The 25,437-nt window shown below is 39.3% G+C and overlaps 1 protein-coding gene across 6 annotated transcripts in view; it reads right to left on the reverse strand.

Moving 5' to 3' along the window:
• Positions 1-25,437, reverse strand: part of NR1H4 (nuclear receptor subfamily 1 group H member 4) — an 87,135-nt gene that overhangs the window by 58,414 nt on the left and 3,284 nt on the right. For 2 of the 6 annotated variants that reach the window (XM_010340213.3, XM_074402354.1), the window contains exons 2-4: positions 13,036-13,183; positions 12,650-12,784; positions 11,609-11,741 (exon numbers count right to left, since the gene is read on the reverse strand). In XM_010340213.3, coding sequence (XP_010338515.1) covers positions 11,609-11,687 — 79 coding nt within the window. In that variant the 5' untranslated portion in view covers positions 11,688-11,741; positions 12,650-12,784; positions 13,036-13,183. Of the gene's footprint in view, positions 1-619; positions 6,083-11,608; positions 11,742-12,649; positions 12,785-13,035; positions 13,184-25,437 lie in introns of those variants that run through there. The other 4 variants (XM_010340212.3, XM_003929602.4, XM_003929604.3 and 1 more) reach the window with 2 other exon arrangements.

Raw genomic sequence — 25,437 nt, forward strand, 5'->3', positions numbered from 1 at the left:
ATAATCTATGTTGTAATTCAGAGAAAACCAAGAGCTTTGGCCTAAAGCTCAACTCTGTGCTTATCTGATTTTTCATAGACTGTTGGGAGACCTGCTGTGAAACTAGTTCATTAGCTTGTGTTTTCCAAACTCTTAAATTTCATGAAATATCACTTTACTTCTTGTGGGGCACTCCGATATTTCTGTTCTATTATGTTCTAATTCAGTTTTTAATGTCAGTCACAAAACATTAAGTAGATGTTGTGATCCCCTGGGATCTAAGACTTGCCATTTTAAAAACACTGCATTAAATGATGTATATTAAAATGTTTTTCAAGTGTTCATTGATATTAGTTAGAACCATTGAACATTTGGTTTGAAAGAATGGTGTTAATTTGACATAATATTCTATGAAAATTTTTAGGGGAAACATCCTTAGATTTCATCCCCATAAGATATTTGTCTGTTTAAAACCCTTTAAAAATCACCCCAATCCAAACTCCCACACCAGTCTTCTGGGTCTGACTGAGCCACCATCTTTGACAGACATCTGTTGCTGTCATTTCCAAACAAAGTCCCCAGATTGCCTCAGTCTAGTTGCAAGAGCTCGACCTGAGAGCACCTGTGAATGGTGTCCTACCTTTCGCAGGCTTCGTACTCATCATTTCTGTGAAAAATCCTGGTGGCATACAGCTGCAGTGAGGACTAATTTCAATTGGATTTTCTAACCCCTGAAACTGCATTACCATTCTTAGCTTATTCACAGCAACTGAAAATGAGACTAGGTAAGGAGTGAGAGAGAGGCCAGAGGTTGTGTGGTTTACTGATTAACTTCATTACAGAGCACAATATTTGTAAATGTTTATGAGAAAAGTCCTCGATGCCAAATTGCCTAGTAAGCTGGAAACCAGTCTCTTAGATAAACATTTTTGAGGAACATTTTTGCAATTTAAGAACTTTTAGAAGGTGGGTTTCTGTTCAGTGGCTCTAAAACTGGACTTGGAGGTCAAGTGCCATGCTTTGGGTCTTAACATTTGTTCCCACCAAAAGGTGGCAGAATGGTATAATTTTATAACATCAGGAAGCATTTTAAAGCATAATGCTTGCTATGGTTTGGCTGTGTCCCTACCCAAATTTCATCTTGATTTGTAGCTCCCATAACTCCCATGTGTTGTGGGAGGGATCGGTAGGAGAAACTTGAATCATGAGGTTGTTTCCCCTATATCGTTCCTGTGGTAGCGAGTAAGTCTTGCAAGATCTGACGGTTTTGTAAGGGATTTCCCCTTTCACTCGGCTCTCATTCTCTCTTGCCTGCCACCATATAAGATGTACCTTTTGCCTTGCGCCATGATTGTGAGGCCTCCCCAGGCATGTGGAACTGTGAGTCCATCAAACCTTTTTTCTTTATAAATTACCCAATCTCAGGTATGTTTTTATCAGCAGCATGAAAATGGACTAACACAATGCTTAACAGCATGGTGTGTGCAGGCCAGGTGATCTGGCCCACTGTTGTATACGGTGTTACAGGTGGAGTTGTTCCTACCCCCAAATTAATACAGGTGTTCCTTGACTTATGATATGGTTACAGCCTAATAAACTCATCATAAGTTTAAAACACCATAATTCAAAAATGCATTTAATGCACCTACCTACCAAACAGCATAGCTTAGCCTAGCATAACTTACATGTGCTCAGAACACTTACATTAGCCTGTAGTTGAACAAAATAATCCAGCACAAAGCCTTTTTATAATAAAGTACTGAATATCTCATGTAATTTATTGAAAATTGGCCAGGTGCAGTGGCTCATGCCTATAATCCCAGCACTTTGGGAGGCTGAGGCATGTGGATCACAAGGTCAGGAGATCAAGACCATCCTGGCTAACATGGTGAAAACCCATCTCTACTAAAAATACAAAAAATTAGCTTGGCATGGTAGCACATGCCTGTAGTCTCAGCTACTCAGGAGGCTGAGACAGGAGAATCGCTTGAACCCTGGAGGCAGAGGTTGCAGTGAGCCAAGATCATGCCATTGCATTCCAGCATGGGCAAAAGAGCAAGACCTCAAAAAAAAAAAAAAAAAAAAAGAAAGAAAAAAGAAAACTATGCTGAAAGTTTCTCTTTTACACAACTGAAAAGTCTAAAAATAGTAGGTTGAACCATTGTAAGATGAGGATGTATATATGTTGAAGTCTTAAACCCCAGTACCTCAGAATATACTTATTTGGAGATAGGCTCATTACGGAGAAAATCAAATTAAAATGAAAGTCCAATATGACTTTTATCCTTATAAAAATTGGAAATTTGGTTACAGAGACAGAAACAGAGAGAGGGAAATTGATGTGAAGACACAGAGAGGAGATGGCCATCTGCAAGCCAAGCAGAGGGGCCTGGAGCAGATCCTCCACCCACAGCCTTCAGGAGGAGCCAACCCTGCTGACACCTTGATTTTGGACTTCCAGCCTCCAGAACTGTGAGATAATTTCTGTGATATAAGCCACTCAGTCTATGCTACTTTGTTACAGCAGTCCCAGAAAACGAACACATCCAGGTTCTCTTGGTGATTACTGGCTCTGTGGACAATGGAAAAATTCCTGAACCATTTTCTGCCTCAGTTTCCTTGGTTGTAAAATGGGGCTGATAACTATACAACCTCCAAGAATTATGTGTGATTATTAACGAAAATAATGTTTATAAAATTCTTAGCACAATGGGTGGCTACCCATCATCGTTATGTTTATGTTATGATTGCTCAGCTTTGGACCTATATTGTACCTTGGGTTACTTATTGAATAGGAATAATTCTATTTTTTATCCTGCAGCATAACTTTTGGACATCAAACTTCAGTCTATTGGTTGTTTTTTAGAAATGAGGACTTTAGAAGGGGACTCAGTTGATCCAGGGTGGAACCCGGGCACAATGTAGCCAGATGCACTGTGTAACCTGAGGTGAGTCTCTCAGCTTCTGTGGGCCCCATTTGCCTACATCAATAGGTGATAAACATACATAATAATTCCTTCCCTACTTAGGTCTGTTTTGAAGATAAAATGAGATAGTAAATATGAAAGCAGTATTAAAAGGCAAAGGTGAGCTGTACAAGTGGAATAATCATCCCTAAGACATTTCTATAGCCTTCACAAGTTTACAAAGCGGTTCCATATGCATTATCTCATCAGATCTTCACTTGCACCCTTTGAGGGAGGTATTATTTGTGATATCCACTAACTTTAAGCCTATTTTTAAACTCAGTGAGTTTCAGTAATTTGTCTATAGTCATCCCATTAGTAAGGAATGAAGCTGGGACTTTAACCCAGGTCTTCTGACTCAAAATCCCATGGTTGAAAAACTAAGGCACACTTGCCCTAATTGCCAAAAAAGAGGAAAAGAGTGGTGGTCTATGGGTATATTTCAGTTTGAATTGCTTGATCAAGGGTCACCATCTGCAAAGCCATTTTCAGTCCTCAGTTTACTTCTGACCTCATTCTCCTCTCCTCACAATCCAAGAGCTATCCTTGCCTTGAGAGGATCGTAGGTAAAAGAGCTACCCAAAGGATATGAACCTAGATGAATGATTCCGAATTTTCCATTTCAAGAATTCTCCACTGAGTTTTTCACTGGCCTAAATAAATAGACCTGTCTGTTGCCCTCAGAAACATCCATACTAGATAAGAAAAGAGCAGGACAATTTAGCTGACCCAGGAAACCCTTGTTGCTGAGTGAAATTCACACAGAATGTTCTCATAGCAAGACTGATTGGATCCCTTTGCATTTCTCTTAGAGACAATCAACTGCATCATATTATTTTTCCCTAAAAATAGATTTTTTTCCCCTGAATAGCTTTGCTGTCTGAAACAGTAGCCACTAACTATGTTTGTCTATTTATTACTCTGTTTTCACACTGCTATAAAGAACTACCCAAAACTAGGTAATTTATGAAGAAAAAAGGTTTAACTGACTCACAGTTCTGCATGGTTAGGGAAGCCTCAGGAAACACAATTATGGTGGAAGGTGAAGGGGCAGCAAAGCATGTCTTCAAAAGGCAGCAGAAGAGTGATGCACCAGACACTTATCAAACAACCAGATCTCGTGGGAACTCACTATCACAAGAAGAGTATGGGGAAAGCAACCCCATGATCCAATCATCTCCCACCAGGTTCCTCCCTCAACATGTGGGGATTATAATTTGAGATGAGATTTGGGTGGGGACACAGAGCCAAAGCATATCAGGCTATTTAAATCAAGTTGAATTAGAGTCAGTTCCTCAGTGACATTAGTCACTTTTTAAGTGTTCAATAACTATATGCAAATAATGGCTACTGTATTGGATGAAGTAGATCTAGAACATTTTCTTCATCACAGGAAGTTCTGACAGCACTGTTCTGTATAGTACTCGGGAGCACCATGAATGTTGTACTCCCTAATACTGAGTGGGGCACCAGCTATGAAGGCATGAAAAAAGGGAGGTCCCAGAGTAAATGTTGGCAATGCCTTTTTTTTTTTTTTTTTTGAGAACTATTCTTGAGACCATACATGGTCAGCAGACTTTCAATTAAGATAATCTTATTGAAAGACCTTCCCAGTTAAGAAGGTGAATAGGAGTATATTCTCTTAGCCTGGAGACTTAAACGTTGAATTTTGTTCCCTTGTCCTGATTATATTTCAATTGCCTACTTACTAATTGTGGTATGTTAAGCAGATTATTTAACATCACTAAATATTCATTTCCTCACCATAAAAGGGGAATAGTAATGGTATTTACCTTATAGGGGTGTTGTGAGAGTTCATTTTAATGACAAATAGAGTACTTGTGATGTGCCAGGCATTCTTCTTATCACCTTGTTAAATAAGGCAAGTAACTTGCACAAAGTTAAGGAATTTGCCCAAGACCACAGATTAGTAGATGGCAGAGACTGGAATCAACCCAGGAAATCCGTTAACAAATCTAGAATGTATTTAGCTTGATATCTGACACATGAGTTTCTATAAAGCACCCAAGAAATAGTAGCTGTTGTAAGTTAATACATTTGCAATATGATTTTATAGTCAATCTTTTTCAAATTGGTGCTCTTAAAAATCTGTTTCTTAGTCTTTAAAGTTGGGAGCTAAGGCGTAGGCTGCAGTGGAATCACCCCCAGCTGGCCAGCTCTCTGACTCATTACACACCTTTTCCAAACCTGCATGCCCTAGCTGAAAGAAGCAGTAACCTATTTTTGTAATAAGAAAAGGCTCATTCAATACTTCTTTCCTTCTTTCATTTCTTTACTCCACTAACAAGAGAACCAGAGCTGAAATTCACTGGGAAAGCAAAACCAAAGTCACAGTGAACTAAATGCCTTAGAGACTACTCACAGCTATGGAAGAGCTGCGGAGAAGAAACAGCAGTGACAAAATATTTCAAGTATGATAAAACAAAGCTTCATTTTATCTGAGCCAATGTAGCTCTCTATCTTTTGGAAACTTTCAACTTTAATTCACCCAAAAAGTCAGAACTACGTTCACTTGAGTTGAACTCAGTGAGATGGAAAAATACCCGAAATCAAATGTCAGAAATATTTTTCAAAACTGCATCTCAAAACCTTTAATTGTATTTTAAAACATCTGACTGACTCTGTAACATCTGGAAGATTCTTTTAATTTAAGAATAAGACATTGGGAAGAAGAATATTTCAAAGTGAGTGTCTTCTGATGAAAATAAAGCGTGAGGAGGCTGAGGAGGGAGGATTGCTTGAGCCCAGTAGTTCGAAGCTACAGTGAGCTATGATTGTGCCACTGCATTCCAGCCTGGGTGACAGAGCAAGGCTCTGTCTCCATGAAAATAAAAAGAAAGAAATAAAGTACATCCTGAGAAAATGGGCATACACAGCTGAGTGAAGCATAAGACAATGAGAAATAACCAAAGGAAGTGAAAGATAAGTGAGTGAGATTGTATAGGATCTACCTCCTGACACTTGATAGGCCTCAATCAGAATAGGACTCTGGAAAGACTATTAAATACAATTAAATGCAATACAAGACATGGACTCCAAAGCTGTTGTTAGCAATGTAATAATGCAAACATGAGACAGAACATGTGCTCCATTCCTTAGGGTATCCAGAAATTTATTTACTTTTTTTTTTTTGGAGACCAAGTCTCATTCTGTCACCCAGGCTGGAGTGCAGTGGCGTGATCCCGGCTCACTGCAGTCTCCGCCTCCTGGGTTCAAGTGATTCTCCTGCTTCAGCCTCCCAAGTAGCTGGGATTACAGGCATGCGCCACCACATCCAGCTAATTTTGTATATTTACTAGAGACGGGGTTTCACAATGTTAGCCAGGCTGATCTTGAATTCCCGACCTCTGGTGATATGCCTACTCTGGCCTCCTAAAGTGCTGGGATTACAGGCATGAGCCAACTGCACCCGACCTTATTTACATATTGTTGATTCTTTCTGGCCCCTTGAAAGTTCTTTGCACTCCACAATGCTGAAATAAACAGTACTTCCTTCTTTTAATGAGTGGAATGGTGTTTATCATTTCAACAATTTAAAATATAACAACTGCATTTCAAACTCTGGATTAATTATAACATTTTAAGGATGCCTTGCAGCATACAGAGCACTTTCCCACACAGCCCATTCCTTCCTCCCAACATGTGAAGTGTGACATTATTATCCCCATTTTACAGAAGCGAAAACTGAAGTTCAGAGAATCTCCCTTGCCTCTGAGATTTCATTTCCTTCTATTTTATTCCTTATTTCCATTCCCAGTGTCACTGTGCTCAGTGAATCAGGAACCACTGTACCGGGAACATTGAGTGTGGGAGGATAAGACTGTACTTTCTTTTGTTTTTCCTGTCTTGTTGTTGGAATGCTTTGTTTCTTAATTTAGTCTTTACGTTTCTGTAATTTTTGAGTTTTTAAAACCTAATTTGCTAAAAGTAAATATAGACTTTAGTTAATATGACATCTCCTATCTATTCACTGTGTCAAATAGTGGGAAGCTGTGGACTTTGTCATTATTACTTTTTATTATGCATTAATTGCATAAAACCTTGCCTTCTTCATTCATCAGAGACGCCTTATTTAATCCACTAAATTAATCTTTGACCAAGCTTACTGGCTTGCAGGATCTCCCAGAGGAAAGGAGATCTTTGTGGTAACTGTGTCCTTCCACCCCCAGGCCTCTATGTGGATTCAGTTACTGACAGGCTAGATTCCCATCTGGGTTTGTCAGGGATGTCTGGCCAAAGAATAAATTAAAGGACTTCAGGGAGGTGATTCCAGCCCCCGTCTCTCTAATTCCAGTCTGTCCAAGCTTCTTTTCTTCTTTTTCTGGTGATGCTGTCACATCCCTTCAGCCAGTCTCTGACCTGGGCCATAGCTGTGGCAGCTGATCATACGCGAGCGCGGATGATGACCGCAGGCTGACTGGCTGTCATTTCAAGAGCATGCTGCACATCCCTGTGCTTTCTGCCCAGAACTTCTCCAAACCCACAGGAGACAGCTTGGCCTGAGCTCAAAAACAGTCCAGAAGGGCAGGGAGTTAATGCCCCCTGGGGTGACGCTCAACTAATGAGAGCCAAGGGCCAGTTAATATTAATATATGCTCCAGTCCCTGACCCCTCCGCTGACAATTCTCTGTGCTACTCCCTGTGGAATCAAGTTGGCCTCGCCCACAGCAGGGATCTTGACAACTTACCTCTTTGGTTTTCCCTCCTTTCCTGAGGCATCACCCACTCCCTCGCCTCTGCTCCCCAATCACCTCTCACATAAACTGCTTTCACGGAAGTCCTCATTTGGGCTCTGTTTTTTGGAATAAACATTTACAGGGGTGAAGATATTTCCCCTTCACCTTAAGCATAGCCTGTGAAGAGTGAGGTGCCTATGGTCACCTCTAGAAGAAGCTGCAAGTTATCACTGAAAAGGTCATTAGTTTCTCCAGCAGCCAATAGTGAGTGCTTGTCAATATTTGTTTTCAGGTCACCTTCTAAACGCCTTAAAGTTGGAATTGAATTATGACCTTTATAATAACCTGCAGTGAAGAGGGCCATGACCAGCACAACTTTAAAAGGACTTTTTGAGCCGTGTACCAGGTGAGTACCATGGAATCACTACTTCCTGACATGGGCAACTGCAGCATTTTTGTGAACTCAAATGTTTAACCTAGATGGGGGTCCTAGAATTCCCAGCCTGATAATCTACTTTTACCATTTGAACTTGAGGGAGTTGTTCAAGGCTGCACAGCTGGTTAACGGGAAAGAGATGTCTCTGGGAAAGCAGTTGTCTACCCCTAAATAAAAATGAGTAGAGGCCGGGTGTGGTGGCTCATGCCTGTAATCCCCAGCACTTTGGGAGGTCAAGTAGGGCAAATCACCTGAGGTTGGGAGTTCAAGACCAGCCTGACCAATGCGGAGAAACCCTGTCTCTACTAAAAATACAAAATTGGCCAGGCATGGTGGTGCATGCCTGTAACCCCAGCTACTTGGAAGGCTGAGGCAGGAGAATTGCTTGAACCTGGGAGGCAGAGGTTGTGGTGAGCCGAGATCGTGCCATTGCACTCCAGCCTGGGCAACAAGAGCGAAACTCCATCTCAAAACAAAGCAAAACAACAATAACAACAACAACAACAAAAAGAAAAACAAGTAGAAGACAAGGCCCTTCCAAGTCTGTTTCATACTTTGGGCCTCTGTACTTGTTACTGTCTTCTCCTGGAATGTTCTCTCTGGCTTCTTGTCTTTCAGGCTGAGCTCAATTGTGGGCTCCTCAAGGGCCCTTCCTGACCATACAACTTAGAACAGCCCATCCCTCCAGACACTAAGGCATCACCCTGTTTTGTTGCTTTCATAGTACATATCACTACCTTGGAATCTTTAGGTCCAAATAAGGTATAAAAATGATATTATTCTGCTTATTGATTTATTTACAAGTTTATTGTGAGTTTGTCCTTCACTAGGATCTTGCCTGTCCTCTTCCCTGCTTTATTCCAAGGCCCAGCATATTGTCAGGGCCCAATATTTGAAGAGAAGAAATGACAGCTATCCATAGACTATTCCATTAACCTCATTTGCTATTTTGAATACACAGTTAACCACTGGAAAAAGAGTCTGGCTTTCTGGGTAGTTGAACCCATAGATTAACCCTTCTGAACCCTTGGCATAGCTTAGACCCTGGAGTACTGAGTTGGGCCTGTGGACTACCCATTCACGGTCCAGTCTTTTTTCTGGTGTTTTCCACCCTAAGCACATGAAGGGGTCATAGAAGCCATCAATGTCATCATGACACACAAGGCGATAGGGAAGGGAAATAAAGGAATCAAATTTTCTTCTTCCTCCCTTTGGCATACCTTTAGCTTGGGTATGTTAAGTGAAGTGAGACTGAGGGCCTGGAGGAAAGAGATTTGAAAATAATGCTTAGCCTGTAATCCCAGCTACCTAGGAGGCTGAGTCAGGAGAATCTCTTGAACCAGGGAGTCAGAGGTTGCAGTGAACTCAGATTGTCCCACTGCACTCCAGCCTGGTGACAGAGTGAGACTTTGTGACAGAAAGGAAGGAAGGAAGGAAGGAAGGAAGGAGAGAAGGAGGGAAGGAGGGAAGGAGGGAAGGAGGGAAGGTGGGAGGGAGGGAGAGAGGAAAGGAAGGATGGAGGGAGGAAGGGAGGGAGAAAGAAAAGAAAAGAAAAAATGCTTAGACCTGGTTTTATAGCTTAGTGGCGAAGCAGCAAAGGAGTCCTAATGGTCACACATGGTCAGATTAGCTTGCCAGAAGAGGGAACCAGATAAAGAGGTGAGGAAACTGCTCCAGCCAAGAATTATAGCTGTGCATTGCAGCTCATGCAGCTTGTGCCACATATTCTCAGAAACCTCAAATGCAGTGTTAGGAAACAGAATAAGAATGTGGTCTGGCAAAAAAGAGAGCAGAGAACCACACCATAAAGGCAGAAGGCACAGTGCTTCCTTATAATTATTCTTAGATGCTTCCAACCTGATGGCATTGTCATAGCTTTTTCTGTATTTACTGACATCTTTTTCACCTTATGGCTGCTGAAATCACCCTGAAATCTTGTGTGTTTGCTGAAAATTAGGCTAGCTTGTAAGGAAAACCCCACAATTTTTTCTCTGTATACAAATTGGAGCTGAATAGATTGGTTTAGTAATGATGAAACCTAAGCTCAGAGATCTCAACCAACAATCATAAAATTTTACAACAGGAAATGGCAGTTTTTATTTGAAAAAAAAAAAAAACTTAAGTGAAATTATCCTTCATTTATGGTATGAGCCAACAGTCCTAATAATTCTGTGAGTTCTTATTGCTAGAAGAAAAATTCATTAAGATGTTTACACATTGATTGCCTTCTGAGGAACCACAGACGTGCCAGCAGGCCAGAAGCAAATGATCAAGTGGGTAGACATGGAGGCAGGGCCTCCCATTGCCCTTGACTGTATCTACAGGGTGAAGATAAGCCAACTGGAAGAAATACGATGCAGCAAGTACTTGGGAGAATGGGCATTTAATAAATAATTAGTGCTGCCTTTGGTCTCTCTGAGAGTTACTGATCAACATCTGCTTTTTCCCTAAAGCTCTTTTTCCTTTCCCTTCTATTATTTATTACTGGACTCTTATTTATCAAATGCATACTAAATATGCACTGGATAATGAAAGATTAATGAAATATGGTCACTGTCCTTAAATTCATTTGTACTGTGTGGAGGCAGGTAGACATATCAATAATATTACATCCCCATAAATAATGACCCCTTTTTGAAAATGGCCTAATCAATTATCACACACTGAAGTGCTAATGACTAATGGGTAACAGCACAAATTATTAACAGCTCATAGGAATATCAGCAACCAAATAAGGGTCATGACTTCATGCATGGAACTTTGAGGAACTTGTAGTGTTTGTGTTTTCACTATTACAGTATATCATAGCCTATATATTAATGTAGGGTAAAAACTGGGAGGGTTATTATGCAGAAGGGAATTATTTTAACACTGGCAGACAGGCTCCCTGCCCCACCCAAAATATTGCCTTGGCTGACTCTTTGTTAATGTTCTCAGTTGCAACTCTTTATAATGAGATGTTTTTCATAAATTCATAAAGTGGAGCAATATATCATTTTATAGTATCATCTAGTTACAGATCTATTGAAAACAGCTTAGTACAATTTGTCCTCAATCCAGCTTAAATGACTAATCCTGACATTGTGCCACATATCCCCCAGCACTGGAGGAACTGCAAAAGGAAATCTACCACAGCTATAACCTAAGTAAACCCAGCCTTTAATAGGTATCATATTAAGCCATAAGAATCATGATTTCATAGTTTAGTACCTGCTATAATAATATTGGAATTAGCCTTAGAGCAAGAATCACATTCTACTCCCTGCTCTGCTAATTATCTAGTCTCATGGCCTTGAGCAATCCACAAAGCTCCTACAGTCCTCATCTATAAAAATGAAGACCATTAGGTCCCGTGAATCCAAGGTCCGATTGACCTCTTACTTTGCAGAGTAGCTAACATTGATTGAATGCTTAGAAGGAACAAAAACTTGTTATTTACTCTGGGTTGGACTCATCATCTAGGCATTTCCTCATGTATTTCCAAATTGTAGTTTGTTCTTATTGACATTCAAATGAACTTGACAACTTACCAAATAAATTTTCAGAAAAAGAAAATTCATCTGTGGCAGGTAAATGGGAGTGTTCAATGAGATTCATTTTTGATCCCATCCAAATTTTTCAATTGAAATGCACTTTCTTTATGGTGGTCTTCAAGAAAAACTCCTGAAAGGAAGATAAACAGAGTTTGTAATTGTGGAGATGGGAGAAAGGGTTGGTTAGGAGAGCTAGGGAAGAAGAAAGCGAGATAGTTTATAAAAGTACAAATGGCTTCCTTTGAATGCCTTCCACTGTAGCCTTTCTGTGTGTATCTTTTCTCAATACTTACCATTTTTATACCTCGTTTGGACCTACGAATGCCCAAGATATGTGCTTTCATAAGAGATACGCTCTAATTTATCTGTAAAGAACGAGGTGGGCAGATCATGAGGTCAAGAGATCAAGACCATCCTTGCCAACATGGTGAAACCCCGTCTCTACTAAAAATACAAAAATTAGCCGGGTGTGGTGGCATGCACCTGTGGTCCCAGCTACTTGGGAGGCTGAGGCCAAAGAATTGCTTGAACCCAGGAGGGGGATGTTGCAGTGAGCCGAGATTGTGCCACTGTACTCCAACCTGGTGACAGAGCAAGACTCCGTCTCAAAAAAAAAAAAAAAAAAAAAAAAAAAAAAAAAAAAAAAAAAACACCATATGTTTTCATTCAAATTTCAGCCCTTGGGAGATTTGGGCAAGATATGATGACATTTTGACTATGTCTCTATTAGAAAAAAGAAACAAATATAAAGGCCTTGATTTAAAATGAGATGAAGCCATGATTTATTATCTTAAACTTTATTACAAAGTTGAATAGGTTTTTATAAACATTAATGGTAATTTAAAGTCACTTCCTGCTGGAATGTTTTTGACTAGGCATTATATCAACAGATCAGAAAATCAAAGATCTTCTTGATTTATCCCTTTTCGAGGAAATTTCAGGGGCTTTTGTTTTCACTGTCATAATCCACTTTGGTCCTGTATTTATCTGGGCTTTCTAAAAAGATACAGTAAAAAGAAAAATAATGGTAAATCTCACCAAAGTTTCTGAAGTTTCATCTTGAGGAAATATCCAGAAGAAATCCAGGAACCCAAGAGAAGCAGTGTTCACTGTAAGCTACGTCTCTAGGTCTTCTTTTCTTCTTTCCTTCCTTCCGCGATGTCTTCTACTTCCCTAAGGAAGTAATTTGAAAGGGTAAGTAATGAAAAGTGTTAATGTGTGCTGTCACAATCTCTTTTCCCAAGCTGTTTACTGAGTACAATTTTCAAACTTTTTTTTCTGTATCCAATATGAAATTGCTTTATTTATAAAGAAATAGCTCTCTGTATTTGCTGCTCAGGAAGAGAACATAGAAGGTTTTTTGGATAAGGTGTATTTCATTTGGATTTCCTTACTATTCATGTCTCTCTTTCTCTCTCACTCACCAAATGTTCCAGCTCAAATAGAAGTGAGTTTCAGCTGCACTTGGTTGCTGGGAAGGCAGTCCACCAGAAACCTGTTTGCTTCATTCATTCATGTGTTCGTGCTTGCAACAAATATTCAGTGAGCACTTATTCTGCACTAAACTCTGTGCTAAATATTTGAAGATAAAATGGAAAAAGGGAAAAAAAATTCATGATCCATGACATCAAGATTAATGAAGAATAGATATTAAACAAATAATCACACAAATACATAGATGATTTTATATTATCATGAAAGCTGTTTACGAAGGCAAAGAACAGGATCCTATAGTTGAGAGGTTTGGGTGTAAAGAGACAGGGAGTCAAGAGATAGGGAAGTAACTGAAGGAGGATGTAGTTTCAAGGGCAAGTTTTAAAGATGGGTGATACTACAGCAATTTGCATTGATGGGAAAGCACCAGAGAGGAAGCAGCTGAAGAAGCAAGTATGAGGGAGAGTCTCCTGAGAAGAGACACAAACTGTGTCCACTGTGGGGTCCAGGCATATCTGTGTCCATCTGATAAACCAATGGCATAGTCCTATCAAATTCCACTAAACCCTACCACCAAACTCTACTATCCATTAATACAAGGGGCTTGTTGGGAGAAAATCCATTCTAAACTCAGGGGGAGCTAGGAACCATGAACTTCACCCCCAAAGGAAAGCCTTAGCCATTACAGACACATGTAATTTTCAGTGTAGCTGTGTTTGGCCAACCCATACTAGATTCAGGAGACCTTCCTACCATCCAGAGGTGAGAAGGAAAGGGTTATAAATAAAAATGAAGTCTGGAAACATTGAGGTATAAGGCAAATCCTTCCAATTTAACAGGCAAGAGAGAGCTCATTTCAACCTCATCCTCATCCTCAAACAACTCTGCCATCTATTACAGTGGCTCTTTGAACCAAAGAGGGCCCAGAGCCCTTCTAGGGCAACTGTGAAACAGCACCCCAGGCACTGCCATAACCCCTGTAGAGGTGCCCAGCAGAGGAATCAACTACTGGTTGGGCACTGCTCTGCCCCATGGACACAAAATGTGTCTATGGAAGGGGCAGCCAGAGCAGATCTAATTAGAAACGTGAAGAGATCCCAAGACATTCCTAGAATAACTGGGGAGTTGTGGGGGAGGGAGACTTTGATAGGGAGCTGGAGGTCCTGAAGAATAAGCCAGTAAAAGTTGAGTCGCTGGCTCGACACTGTGGCTACTGCCTGTAATCCCATCACTTTGGAAAGCTGAGGCAGGAGGATCACTCAGGCCCAAGAGTGTAAGACCAGTCTGGGCAACATGCCAAAACCCCACCTTTACTAAAAATTAAAAAATTATCTGGGCATGGTGGTACACATCTGTAGTCCCAGCTAAGTTACTCAGGAGGCTCAAGCAGGAGGATCACTTGAGCCTGGGAGGTTGAGGCTGCAGTGAGCTCTGATCATGCCACTGCATTCCAGGCTGGATGACAGAGTTGAAATCGCAAAAGAAATAAAGTGTTGAGTTGTTGCCATTAACAGGACCTCATTAACATTCACAAGCTAGCTGAGGACTAGGGAAATTCAAATTTCAGTATGTACATATCAGTTGTATAAGGATGTATATAATGTGTATATATGAATACATAGATGAATAATGATGCTAAATGCGTATATGTGTCCGTACATTGTATAATAATTATAATAATAAACCCCCACTCCCCGTCAAAATTCAGGCAACTATTGTTCTAGAGTTTCTCCTCTCTCTGTAATAAGAAATTCCACAATTTCCCATAATAATATTTTCCAGGAACCCACAATGTGAATGGTCAGAAAGTTTTTCAATTCAACCCAAACTTATATTCTGTAACTTAAGACCCATTTCCTCTGGTCTTTAAAAACTAGGATATTGCAGCTCTGTGACTCTGACTTCAGGTTTCCCTCTGTGCTCTCCTGTCTCACATCTGTTGTTTTTAACCTTGAGTCATGTTCAGCAAGCTCCCCCATCCTTCCACCGCACATTACAACTTTTTAATATTTTCCAGGCACACTCATCTTCCTTTTGGATTCCTGTGACATATTTTCTTCAATACATTCATATAAACTTGGCACCTTCAAATCAAGTGCCTGGCATACAATCAGCTCTCAAGAAATGTTGGCTTTATTAAATTATCTACATTTATTTTCTTGCTTAGTTCTGCCAAATTCTATGACATTTGACTTGCTCTTCCTGGAGAAATGGTATAAGCCCTATTGGCACAAAAGCTTAGGACATAATTTATCACTTGCTCTCCCAAATGAAAAGCCCAATTCCCTTAAGTCTGCACCATTTAAGTTATTATCCCTGACTGGAGAGCCACCATGTGAATGCTCCTAATGAGCTAACAGCAGAACTCTCTAGAATCCAGATAGTTAGCAGGGTCTACTTAAGTCAGATTCATTGGGTTTACAATTCCTGAACGGACCTTAAAAAATGGAAACTCTATTTTTGAAATGGTAACACAAGCACAGGGTAAACAATTCAAACAGTATACCGAAAAAAGTCTTCCCAGCTCAGACACCCATTTCCCTTACCCAAATACAATTACCATGGCCAGTTCCTTGTGTATCCTTCCGGAATATTATTCTCACTCTTCAATATAAAAGGGCCTTTAAATACCATGTCTAAAACCAGAGTTTGTAAACTTGCCTACAGGCCAAAGCCAGTCTGCTGCCTGTTTTTGTGTAGCCTGGGAGCTTAGAATGGTTTCACATTTTCAGATGATTTAAAACACCAGAAGAAGAAGATTTCATGACACATGGAAATTATATGAAATTCATATTCAGTACCTATAAACAGTTTAATGGTATACAACCACACCTACATGTTTATGGAATGTCTATGGCTCTTTTCTCCCTACAGTAGCAGAGTTGAGTACAGTAGTTGTAACACAAGACTGCACAGTTCAGAAACCCAAAAATATTTACTGTCTAGTCTTTTACAGAAGAAGTATGTTAATCCCTGCCTTAAATAAATAACAGAAAAGATTCAAACAATCAAAGTAGTATTAGAGGTAACTATGAATAAATGTAAAGATTACCTTGGGGATATAAACCCACTTAATTAAATATATCTCATAATAGTCAGATTTTCTTTACCTCTTAACAGCTTCTCACTGGAATTAGCAGCTTTGGCCCATTTGCCAAGAGTTTCCATATACACTATCTGTCTAATTACGGTTACTTCAGTGCCCTTCTTTCTCTAATACTCTTCACTTTCATGTTGGGGAAGGAACTGCAATAGAAGAAATCCCAGAGACCCTTGACTTTAGCTCTGAAGTCTTTTTTTTTTTTTCCTTCAAATCCTCGTTTCCATATAAGGAGTCATTTTATAGGTTGAGAATAAGTAATGGGTATTCTATACACTAGTGGTTTTTAAGTACTTTTGCTCATTTACCTTTTGAAAGACCCTTGAAAAACAATATGCTCCTTCAACACACTTTTTGGGTTGATATCTAATGTCTTTCACTAAAAAATAAAATGGTTGCAAGAAATATAATTTCTGACATATTATGAAAATTGACATTTTTACATGTTGTTGCATTACTTGTAAATAATTTAATTAAACATTAATATCATAGCAACTTTATGCCCTCCCTTATCCTTTTAAGAAATAGATGAAGATATTCTTTAACAGCTGGAAACCTTTTAATCATTCCTGTTCTTCCTCAAGTTTACATTTCATGCCATTCCACTTCACTGCAGAATTTTATCCTTAGGTAATATATTTCTACACTTCAGAGTCTGTTATTGATTATTTTATCATATGTTCTGCCACTAAAATATGTATATAAATTTGAACTTTTTAAATTTCTAGTGACTTTAAGATTTTAAACATTTTTTTTAAATTTCAGGATTGAGTGTATTACTAGATGTTATGAGTACCCATTTAATCAAAACTATGCCTTGTCTATTAGACTGTCTCTACAAATGGAGCAGCTCATTCTCCATGCCAAAGGGCACAAGTAGAGAAAGCAGTCTATTCTGGAGGAGAGAACACCTAATCAGAAAGAGAAACATTATGGCCAGGCACAGTGGCTCACACCTATAATCGCAGCACTTTGGGAGGCCAAGGTGGGTGAATTACTTGAGGTCCGGAGTTCAAGACCAGCCTGGCCAAATGAGGAACCTTGTCTCTACTAAAACTACAAAAATTGGCCAGGCACAGTGACTCACACCTGTAATCCCAGCATTTTGGGAGGTCGAGGTGGGCAGATCACAAGGTCAGGAGTTCGAGACCAGCCTGGCCATCGTAGTAAAATCCCATCTCTACTAAAAATACAAAATTTAGCCAGATGTGGTGACACATTCCTGTAGTACCAGCTACTTGAGAGGCTGCGGCAGGAGAATCGCCTGAACCTGGGAGACGGAGGGTGCAGTGAGCTAAGATTGCACCATTGCATTCCAGCCTGGGTGACAGCATGAGACTCTGTCCAAAAAAAAAAAGCAAGAAGTAAGGAAGGGAGGAAGGGAGGAAAAGAGGAAAGATGGGAGGGAGGACAGGAGAACAACATTGTCAGGTGACAGCCATGGTCAACAACTGGCAGAACACATGAAGTAGGGGAAGCAAATCTCCTTAGAAATGCAGTTAAAGGCCAGACCTGGTGGCTTACTCCAGTAATCCCAACACTTTAGGAGGCCAAGGCAGGCAGATCACTTGAGGTCAAGAGTTTGAGACCAGTCTGGTTAACATGGTGAAACCCCATCTTTACTAAAAGTACAAAAGTTAGTCAGGCATAGTGGCTCATGCCTGTAATCCCAGCTACTCAGGAGGCTGAGGCAGGAGAATTGCTTGAACCCATGAGGTGGAGGTTGCAGTGAGCTGAGATCCCACCACTGCACTCCAGCCTGGGTGGCAGAGCAAGACTCTGTCTCAAAAAAAGAAAGAGAAGAGAAAAAATGATTCAGAGCGGGTAAAGAAAAATAAAATGTTTATTTTACTGTATTCGTAAAATGCTGTAACCTAAGTCTCAATTTAAGGACCCAGGAATAATTTCAGAAATGGTATGCACTGTTTGTTTTTATTGTGATAAGACACATAGTTACTGGTAGCGTGGACTCCCACTTTCGGGCTATCAATATTTACTTATTTAGATACTGTGTGTCAAGGGAAGTTCATGCTATATGGAGCTCCTCTGATTTAGCATAAACCATTTGCAGTCGGAGACCTTGGAAAGACACTGCTGCAATTAAATAACTTTGACTCTGATTTAGAGGATCTCAGTTCTTGGAAGATAAAGATAAAAACCGACTACATGCACCAGTTCACTCTGAACTCTACACATCAAGGCACCATCCTTGGTAACATTGTCTCAAATGAACTCAGTGGCTGATAGCAAAGTATACACTTTTTTGGATATCTATGTAATCCATTTTTAAAGAGCAAGAAAATAAATGAAGGTTTTCTAACCATCATAATTTTATGCTTAGGGGAAGCCTTAGATTCTGCCCAAAAGCAGCTGGAAATATATTCTTTTATGTGTGTGTGTATATATATATATATATATATATATATATATATATATATAGAGAGAGAGAGAGAGAGAGAGAGAGAGAGAGAGAGAGAGACTCACTCTGTCACCCAGGCTGGAACGCAGTGGTGCAACCTTGGCTCACTGCAACCTTCATCTCCCAGGTTGAAGTGATTCTCCTACCTCAGCCTCCAGGGTAGCTTGGATTACAGGCATGCGCCACCACACCCAGCCAATTTTTGTACTTTCAGTAGAGACAGGGTTTCGCCATGGTGGCCAGACTGGTCTCAAACTCCTGACCTCAAGTAATCCACCTGCCTTGGCCTCCCAAAGTGCTGGGATTTACAGGCATGAGCCACCACACCTGACCTGGAAATATATTTTTTAAGGAAAAAGAGAAAAGATTTCTAAGAAAAGAAAAACATTTTATTTTTCCAAATATTTGGTCTTCCCAGTAGCACTCAAACTGAAGTTCTTTCCAGGACAGAAATACAGAGTTAGAATAAGCAGATACTTCCCAAAATCCATAGACACCTCAACGACAATGTATGGCCAATAAGCATGGCTGTGAGCCAATATGACCGCTGGACCACATCATTCTGAAGACAGTGCTCTATAAGAACCGAACAATTTTTATTACTGTCTTAGTAACTACTACATAGATTTTTTGGTGATAGATTAAAATAAAATTTAATATTTAAATTAATTTTTAATTAAATTTTTAAAATTAAAATTAAAATAACTTTTATGAGTAGGCAGGTTCTGTATGATGTTATCTGATTTAATCTATCATAGGCTAAGTACCGGTTAATACAAACACTTTATAGATGAGAAAACTGAGGCTCAAAGAGATTAAGCAATCTTTCCAAGGTCATGTTACTAGTAAGAAGCAGAGTGGGGATGTAACACGTGTCTAATTTTAAATCCATGCTCTCTCATGCAGCTCTTCCACTGAGTCTACCACCAGCCACCCACAATCCTTAGTGAAGGTCACTGGGCAGTTCTGTAAGGTCACTTCTGCCAAGGCATTCAGCATTAGCTGTTCACATGTGCACATCAGTCAGGTGAGCCAGAACAGGGTTTACCCACAGTATTATTTTGTTTCTTCTCAAACTTCTTTTGCTGTTTCTGAAATCTCCATTGAAAGGCATACTTCCTGAAAGTTCTATATATCAAAAATACCTGCATCAACCAGATATCCACAGCTTTTGAAGTTTCTGTGCTCTCTGCAGCTTACACAATGGTGCCCAAACAACAGCTGACCATTATTTCCAACTAAACATAGAAGAAGCACCTGAAGTTGAGGCCCCTAGTGTCAGGAACCTGGGAGTAAATGTCTCCTTAAATTTTGTACCCTGAGTTCTACTTCTCAACTCCTTGATTAACACAAGCTCCAGGAGACTTTCATAACCCTGGGTACCTTTTCTTTGCAGTGCTGTCACCATAATTCAACCTTTGTTTTTGTGGATTTGGTTTTCTGTTTCTCCCATTAAACCAGCAGCTCTGGGAGAGATTACATTGGATCTCCAATGCCTAGCACACTGCCAGCCAGGTACAACTTTGATGCACAATAAATTTTTGTTAATTGAGTAAATGAATGAATGGTTGGATGAATAAATAAACTAATACATAAATGAGTGAATGTATACTATACCTTACCAGATAACCACCTTCAGAATCAGTCTCGTTTGGGCCATAGGATGGAAATTAGTGAATAGAGGCATACAAAACAATACACACAAGAGCCGGAGAAGGATTTTTTTGTCACATTAAAAAACCTAACAACCAAGTCTGCTTCCCCACAATGTAGACTAATGTGTGAATGGTAGCCATTTTTACTGGAAATCTCTTAAGCGATAGGCTTTCGAGCCTCCCCATGGGAACCATTTTATACATTAATTGACCACCCAGGAAATTGTTTTGTTTCAGGTTTTTGTTTGTTTGTTTGCTTGCTTGCTTGGTTTGTTGGTTGTTTTGAAACAGGGTCTCTTTCAAAACAACTGGGCTGGAGTACAGTGGTATGATCTTGGCTCACTGCAGCCTCAACCTCCCCAGCTCAAGTGATGCTCATACCTCATCCTCCCAAGTAGCTGGACTACAGGTGTGCACTACCTGCCCACCTAATTCTTTTATTTTTTGTAGACACAGGATTTCATCATGTTGCCTAGGCTGGTCTAGAACTCCTGAGCTCAAGTAATCTGCCCACCTTAGCCTCCCAAAGTGAGCCACCATGCTGGGCTGGAAATAGTTTTAATAAATCTCCCAAATTTCCTGTTGTTAATTTCTCTTAGAAATACTAGGAATAGTTTTGTTGCTGTTGTTGTCTGGTCTTCCTAATGTTCACTCTTCATAATCAGGGAAGTTTATTTTTTCTTTTTCCCCATCATGTACATTAGTAAAATGGTCAAAAAGCTATTTGTTTAATGCTTTCGCTGTGACTAACTTGTCATGTTTTTTCAAATACTTCATTGGATCTTCTGAAATATTATGCTTCTTACTCATGCCTTCCTTTCCACACTCTTACAATGTGAGTTTGCCACTCCTCCCATCGATGCACAAAGTCTGTTTCCCTAATCCTTGGACCTGAACTGGTCTAATAACTTCCTTGACCAACAGAATGCAATGGAAGTGAGGTTATGGGATTTCTGAGCCAGGCCTTAAGAGACCTTGCAGCTTCTGTTTGCCACACCTAAGGATGCTGCCCTGAGATTGCTATACAGTTTGCAGGTATCCCAGATTTTAAAATCTCATGGAGAAAGAAGTCCAGCTCTTCCAACTATCCCAGCTGACAGCTACACCAAGACCCCAGACATGAGTGAGGCCATCTCGGTCCTTTCATTCCAGTTGATCTCACATTTGAATAAGCCACATGCATGAACCCAGGCATAACCAGCAGAGAAGCTTCTCAGCCACGCCACAGAACTATGAAAATTAATGGGTCATTTCTGTTTTATGCCACTAAGTTTTGGGATGGTTGTTACAAAGAAATAAACTGGTAGAGAAATCAGTACCTAGAATGAGATGCTGTCTAAAATAACCCTAACACATATATATATGGCCTGGGTTTTGGGATTGGGGGATGACCAGAGGCTAGAAGGATGGCGAGGAGACTGTTAGTGAAAACTAGAAGAGCAATAAGAAAATCCCCATAGGAGGTGGAAAGGCGATGTTTCTGTTTATAATCATGAAACAATTGGCAAACTGTCACCTGTGGTAACTTGGAAGTTAGAAATGTTTCTAATAAACTTACAGATCTAAGATTTCCCACTAGTATGGTGGATGTGTCAGTTGGTCTCTTTAGCTATGTGTGATAAGGTACTTACTCTTTAAAAATGGCATCTCAACATTAATTTTCCCATTCATTCACTCATTTATTTAGTCACTGTACATTATTGACTCTGTCAGGCACTGGACATAGTAAAAAAAATCATGATTTTTCAGGAAGCTTAGTAGAAAAGTCAGGCAAGGAAAACCCAATGATGGTAGTGTGAGGATTGCTACAACAGAGCTAAGCACAGGTCTCATCAGAAGCACAAGCAGGGACATTCATTCATCCAATATTCATTAATGCTCTATTATATACTAAGTTTCAGTCTAGGTTTTAGAAATACAGTGGAAGATAAGACGGAGAGCTTACATTCTAGAGGGATAAGTGAATAATACATAAGTCAACCAATAATAGAATTTCTGATGAGGATAATAAGCAAGTAGAAGAGGTTAGGATAGAGTGGTGTAGTTGGACACTATTTTGAAGAGGGCAATCAGAGAAGAGCTATTTGAAAAGTGGACATTTGAACTGAGACTTGAAGGACAAGAAGGAGTAAGCCATGCAAAGAGAAAGTAAGTTCAGGCAGAGTGATCAGCAAAAGCTAAGGGCCTGGGCTTGAAGTGTTGGAAGAACAGCATGAGCCTAGTGAGGCTGGGAATGAGTGAGCCAAGGAGGGGCTGTAGGAGATGAGGTCTAAGAGTAAGTAGGCAGCTCTTACATGGCCTGTTGGCCATGGCAAGGAGTTTGGATTTTCTTCTAAATGGAAGTCGTTTGTGAGTTTTAAACAAGGGTATAGCGAGAATGAGGCAAATCTTTCTGAGGGCGGAGGTTGATTCTTGAACTTAGTCTTGAAAAAGTAGACATTAGACTAGGAAAATTGCATGCAACAGGGATGGCTATTGGGAGAGAAGATAGCATGCTGTGTTCTGAGCAATGCTAAATGGTTGTCTATGCTATAGCTAGCGGATTCAGCTCAAATCAGTGGAAGAAGGGTGACTGATTCAAGAAATCATGGCCAGAAAATTGACTATGCTTTGAGGGTAAAAATAAAGATATCTTTATGCATCGTTCTTGGAAAATACATCACAGATGGATTAAAGACTTTGAGAATTATAAAATTATTGGGAGAGAATATATTTGTGATCTTCTTGGATTTGGGGATTGAGAAGGACTTTATTAAATAAGAAGTAAATAGGAAAGAATACATTTGACAACATAGAAATATAAGACAGAAGTCAAGGCATCATAAACAAAGCTAAATATATAAATATAAAAATGGATGAAAATATTTACAACATAAATAACACCAAAAATATTAGCACAAACAATATATAAGTGATTCCTATAAATAAAAACAGAAAGGATAAACAATCCAAGAGAGAAACTGGCAAAGAATACAAAAAGGAAATGTACCAAAGTGGAAAAACAAGTGGCCAGTAAACACAGAAAACATCTGAAACTAACAATAATTAGAAAAATGAAAATTACTATAACTAAACATCATTTCTGCCTATCAGATTATCAAAAATTTTAACTTTGATAATATTTGAATTTGGGGAAAGTGTATGAAAACATATATTCTTGCATATTACTAGTGGGAGGCATAGGTTTTAGTTTTTTTGGAGGGCTCTTTAGCAGTGTATGTTAAAATAAAATGCAATTTTAATTCCTAGGTATCTTCCCTGGAGAAATCTTTGCCTCTGTGTCCCAGGATGTTCATTGCAGCATTGCCTCTAAGGCAAAAAGAGAGCAAATCACCTAAAAAAAACTCCATCAACATTGGAATGGCTAAATGAACTGTGCTCTGTGGGATCAAATATTAGGAAGTGGAATTAGAATTGAAAGAGTGAAGTAGAGGAGAATGGAGTTAGGGAAGGTCAAAAAATATTTTAGACTTAGTTATAATGTTCTAACTTCGAACACAATGACTATGTTAAGATAAGTCAGTCTCTTAGGATATCATTTCCTGTTCTTCATTTTGCCAGTTATATACTCAGATGCTATAAGCTGGTATATTTAGAGAAGGATTTTCCTTGTTTTTAAAAACAATTTTAGAATTTTGCAGCATTTTTGAGTTTCAACGAAAATTATAAACCTCTCTCTAAAAAAGAGATACATAAAATACGACTTTTCTAAATAAATAAATGTTTAAGAGAAGTTTTAAGTTCACTATAAAATTGAACAAAATGTACAGAGTCTCCATGTACCCCTTCCCCCACACATATGCACAGCCTCTTCTACTTTCAACAACCAGCACCAGAGTGGCACATTTTTTTTTAACAATTGGTGAACCTATGCTGACACATCTTTATCACCAAAAGACTAGAGTTTACATTAGGGTTCAATCTTGGTGTTGTGTATTCTACAGGTTTTGACAAGTGTATAATAACATGTACCCACCATTGGTAATATCATATAGAATGATTTCACTGCCCTAAAAATTCTCTGTAAAATGCATACATTTTAAAATATAGTCTCAAGGGACCCTAGCCCCCTGACGCCCAATTACAGCCTCAGATTCAGAGTCGAGATTCCAGGAGAGCAAGGCTCTTACACACAATCACTTTGGAATGACATTTCTTTGTCCTGTCTCTGCCCTGCAAATTCTGGATGGCAACCAACTTTTGCTCCTTAAGTCCCAGCTGGCATCAACTTTGCATCTACACTGGCAGCTTCCATAGCTCTCTAGGAAATGACAGCAAATAGTTCTCTGCTTAGTTAGGAACAGTCTCAGCCCAGAACAGTGTTTTTGTTTTCTGGTGTTTTTCTCTAACCAGCAACATCCTACAGAAGGACTGTCTTCTCCATTCATAAGTATATTATTTACCATGTTTTCCAGATAACCATGTTAAATATATTTACGGGACTTGAAAATGCAAAGCCATGCCATTTCTCCTTTTCTTTACATTAATGACATGAATTAAAGTGGAAGAGACCTAGGTTATCTCATGTTCAGACCTAGGTTATCTCATGTTCAGACCTAGAAAAGGCCATCTAAATCTCTTTAAAATGGGAAGCAAAATCTCAAAGTTTTGTTAGGATTTTATCTTAAAACATGAGAATTAATAAAAATTTATTTTATATTTCTACATATTTATTTTAATCACCAGAACTCTGTTATATTTCTTAGACCTAACAAAGAATAAATCCTATTTTTTTTCCTGTGCAATATTTGCAATTTTACTTTGCAATCAAGTTGCATTATATTAGTGTCCTTTTAACACAAATTTACAAAGCAGAGAGAGCAGGAATAGCACATCTTCCTTTATGGCCAAAATTGGAAATGGGCAAACTGAGGGAGAAAATAATTTACTGTGAAGAGCAAAGGGGTTAGGGTATTCTAGAGCAGGGTGAGAGAGGGGAGAGAAAAGAGAGAAGAATGGATATGTATTTTTATGTAATAATTTTTGCCTCCTCATACAGCTTGGTGACTAAGGACACTCATATGGTAATGCCTTTTAGCTACATTGTCACTGGTATAAACTACTGTGACAATAATAAATACCTGGGAGGAAAATTGTTCCTATTTCTTATTTTAAAAAAATTTTTTTCGAGGTAGTGTCTCACTATGTTTCCCAGGCTAGAATATAGTATCATAATCATAGCTCACTACAGCCTTGAACTCCTGAGCTCAAGCAATCC

This window comes from Saimiri boliviensis, chromosome 7, assembly GCF_048565385.1.
Source record: "Saimiri boliviensis isolate mSaiBol1 chromosome 7, mSaiBol1.pri, whole genome shotgun sequence".
NCBI classification, from domain to species: Eukaryota; Metazoa; Chordata; class Mammalia; order Primates; family Cebidae; genus Saimiri; species Saimiri boliviensis.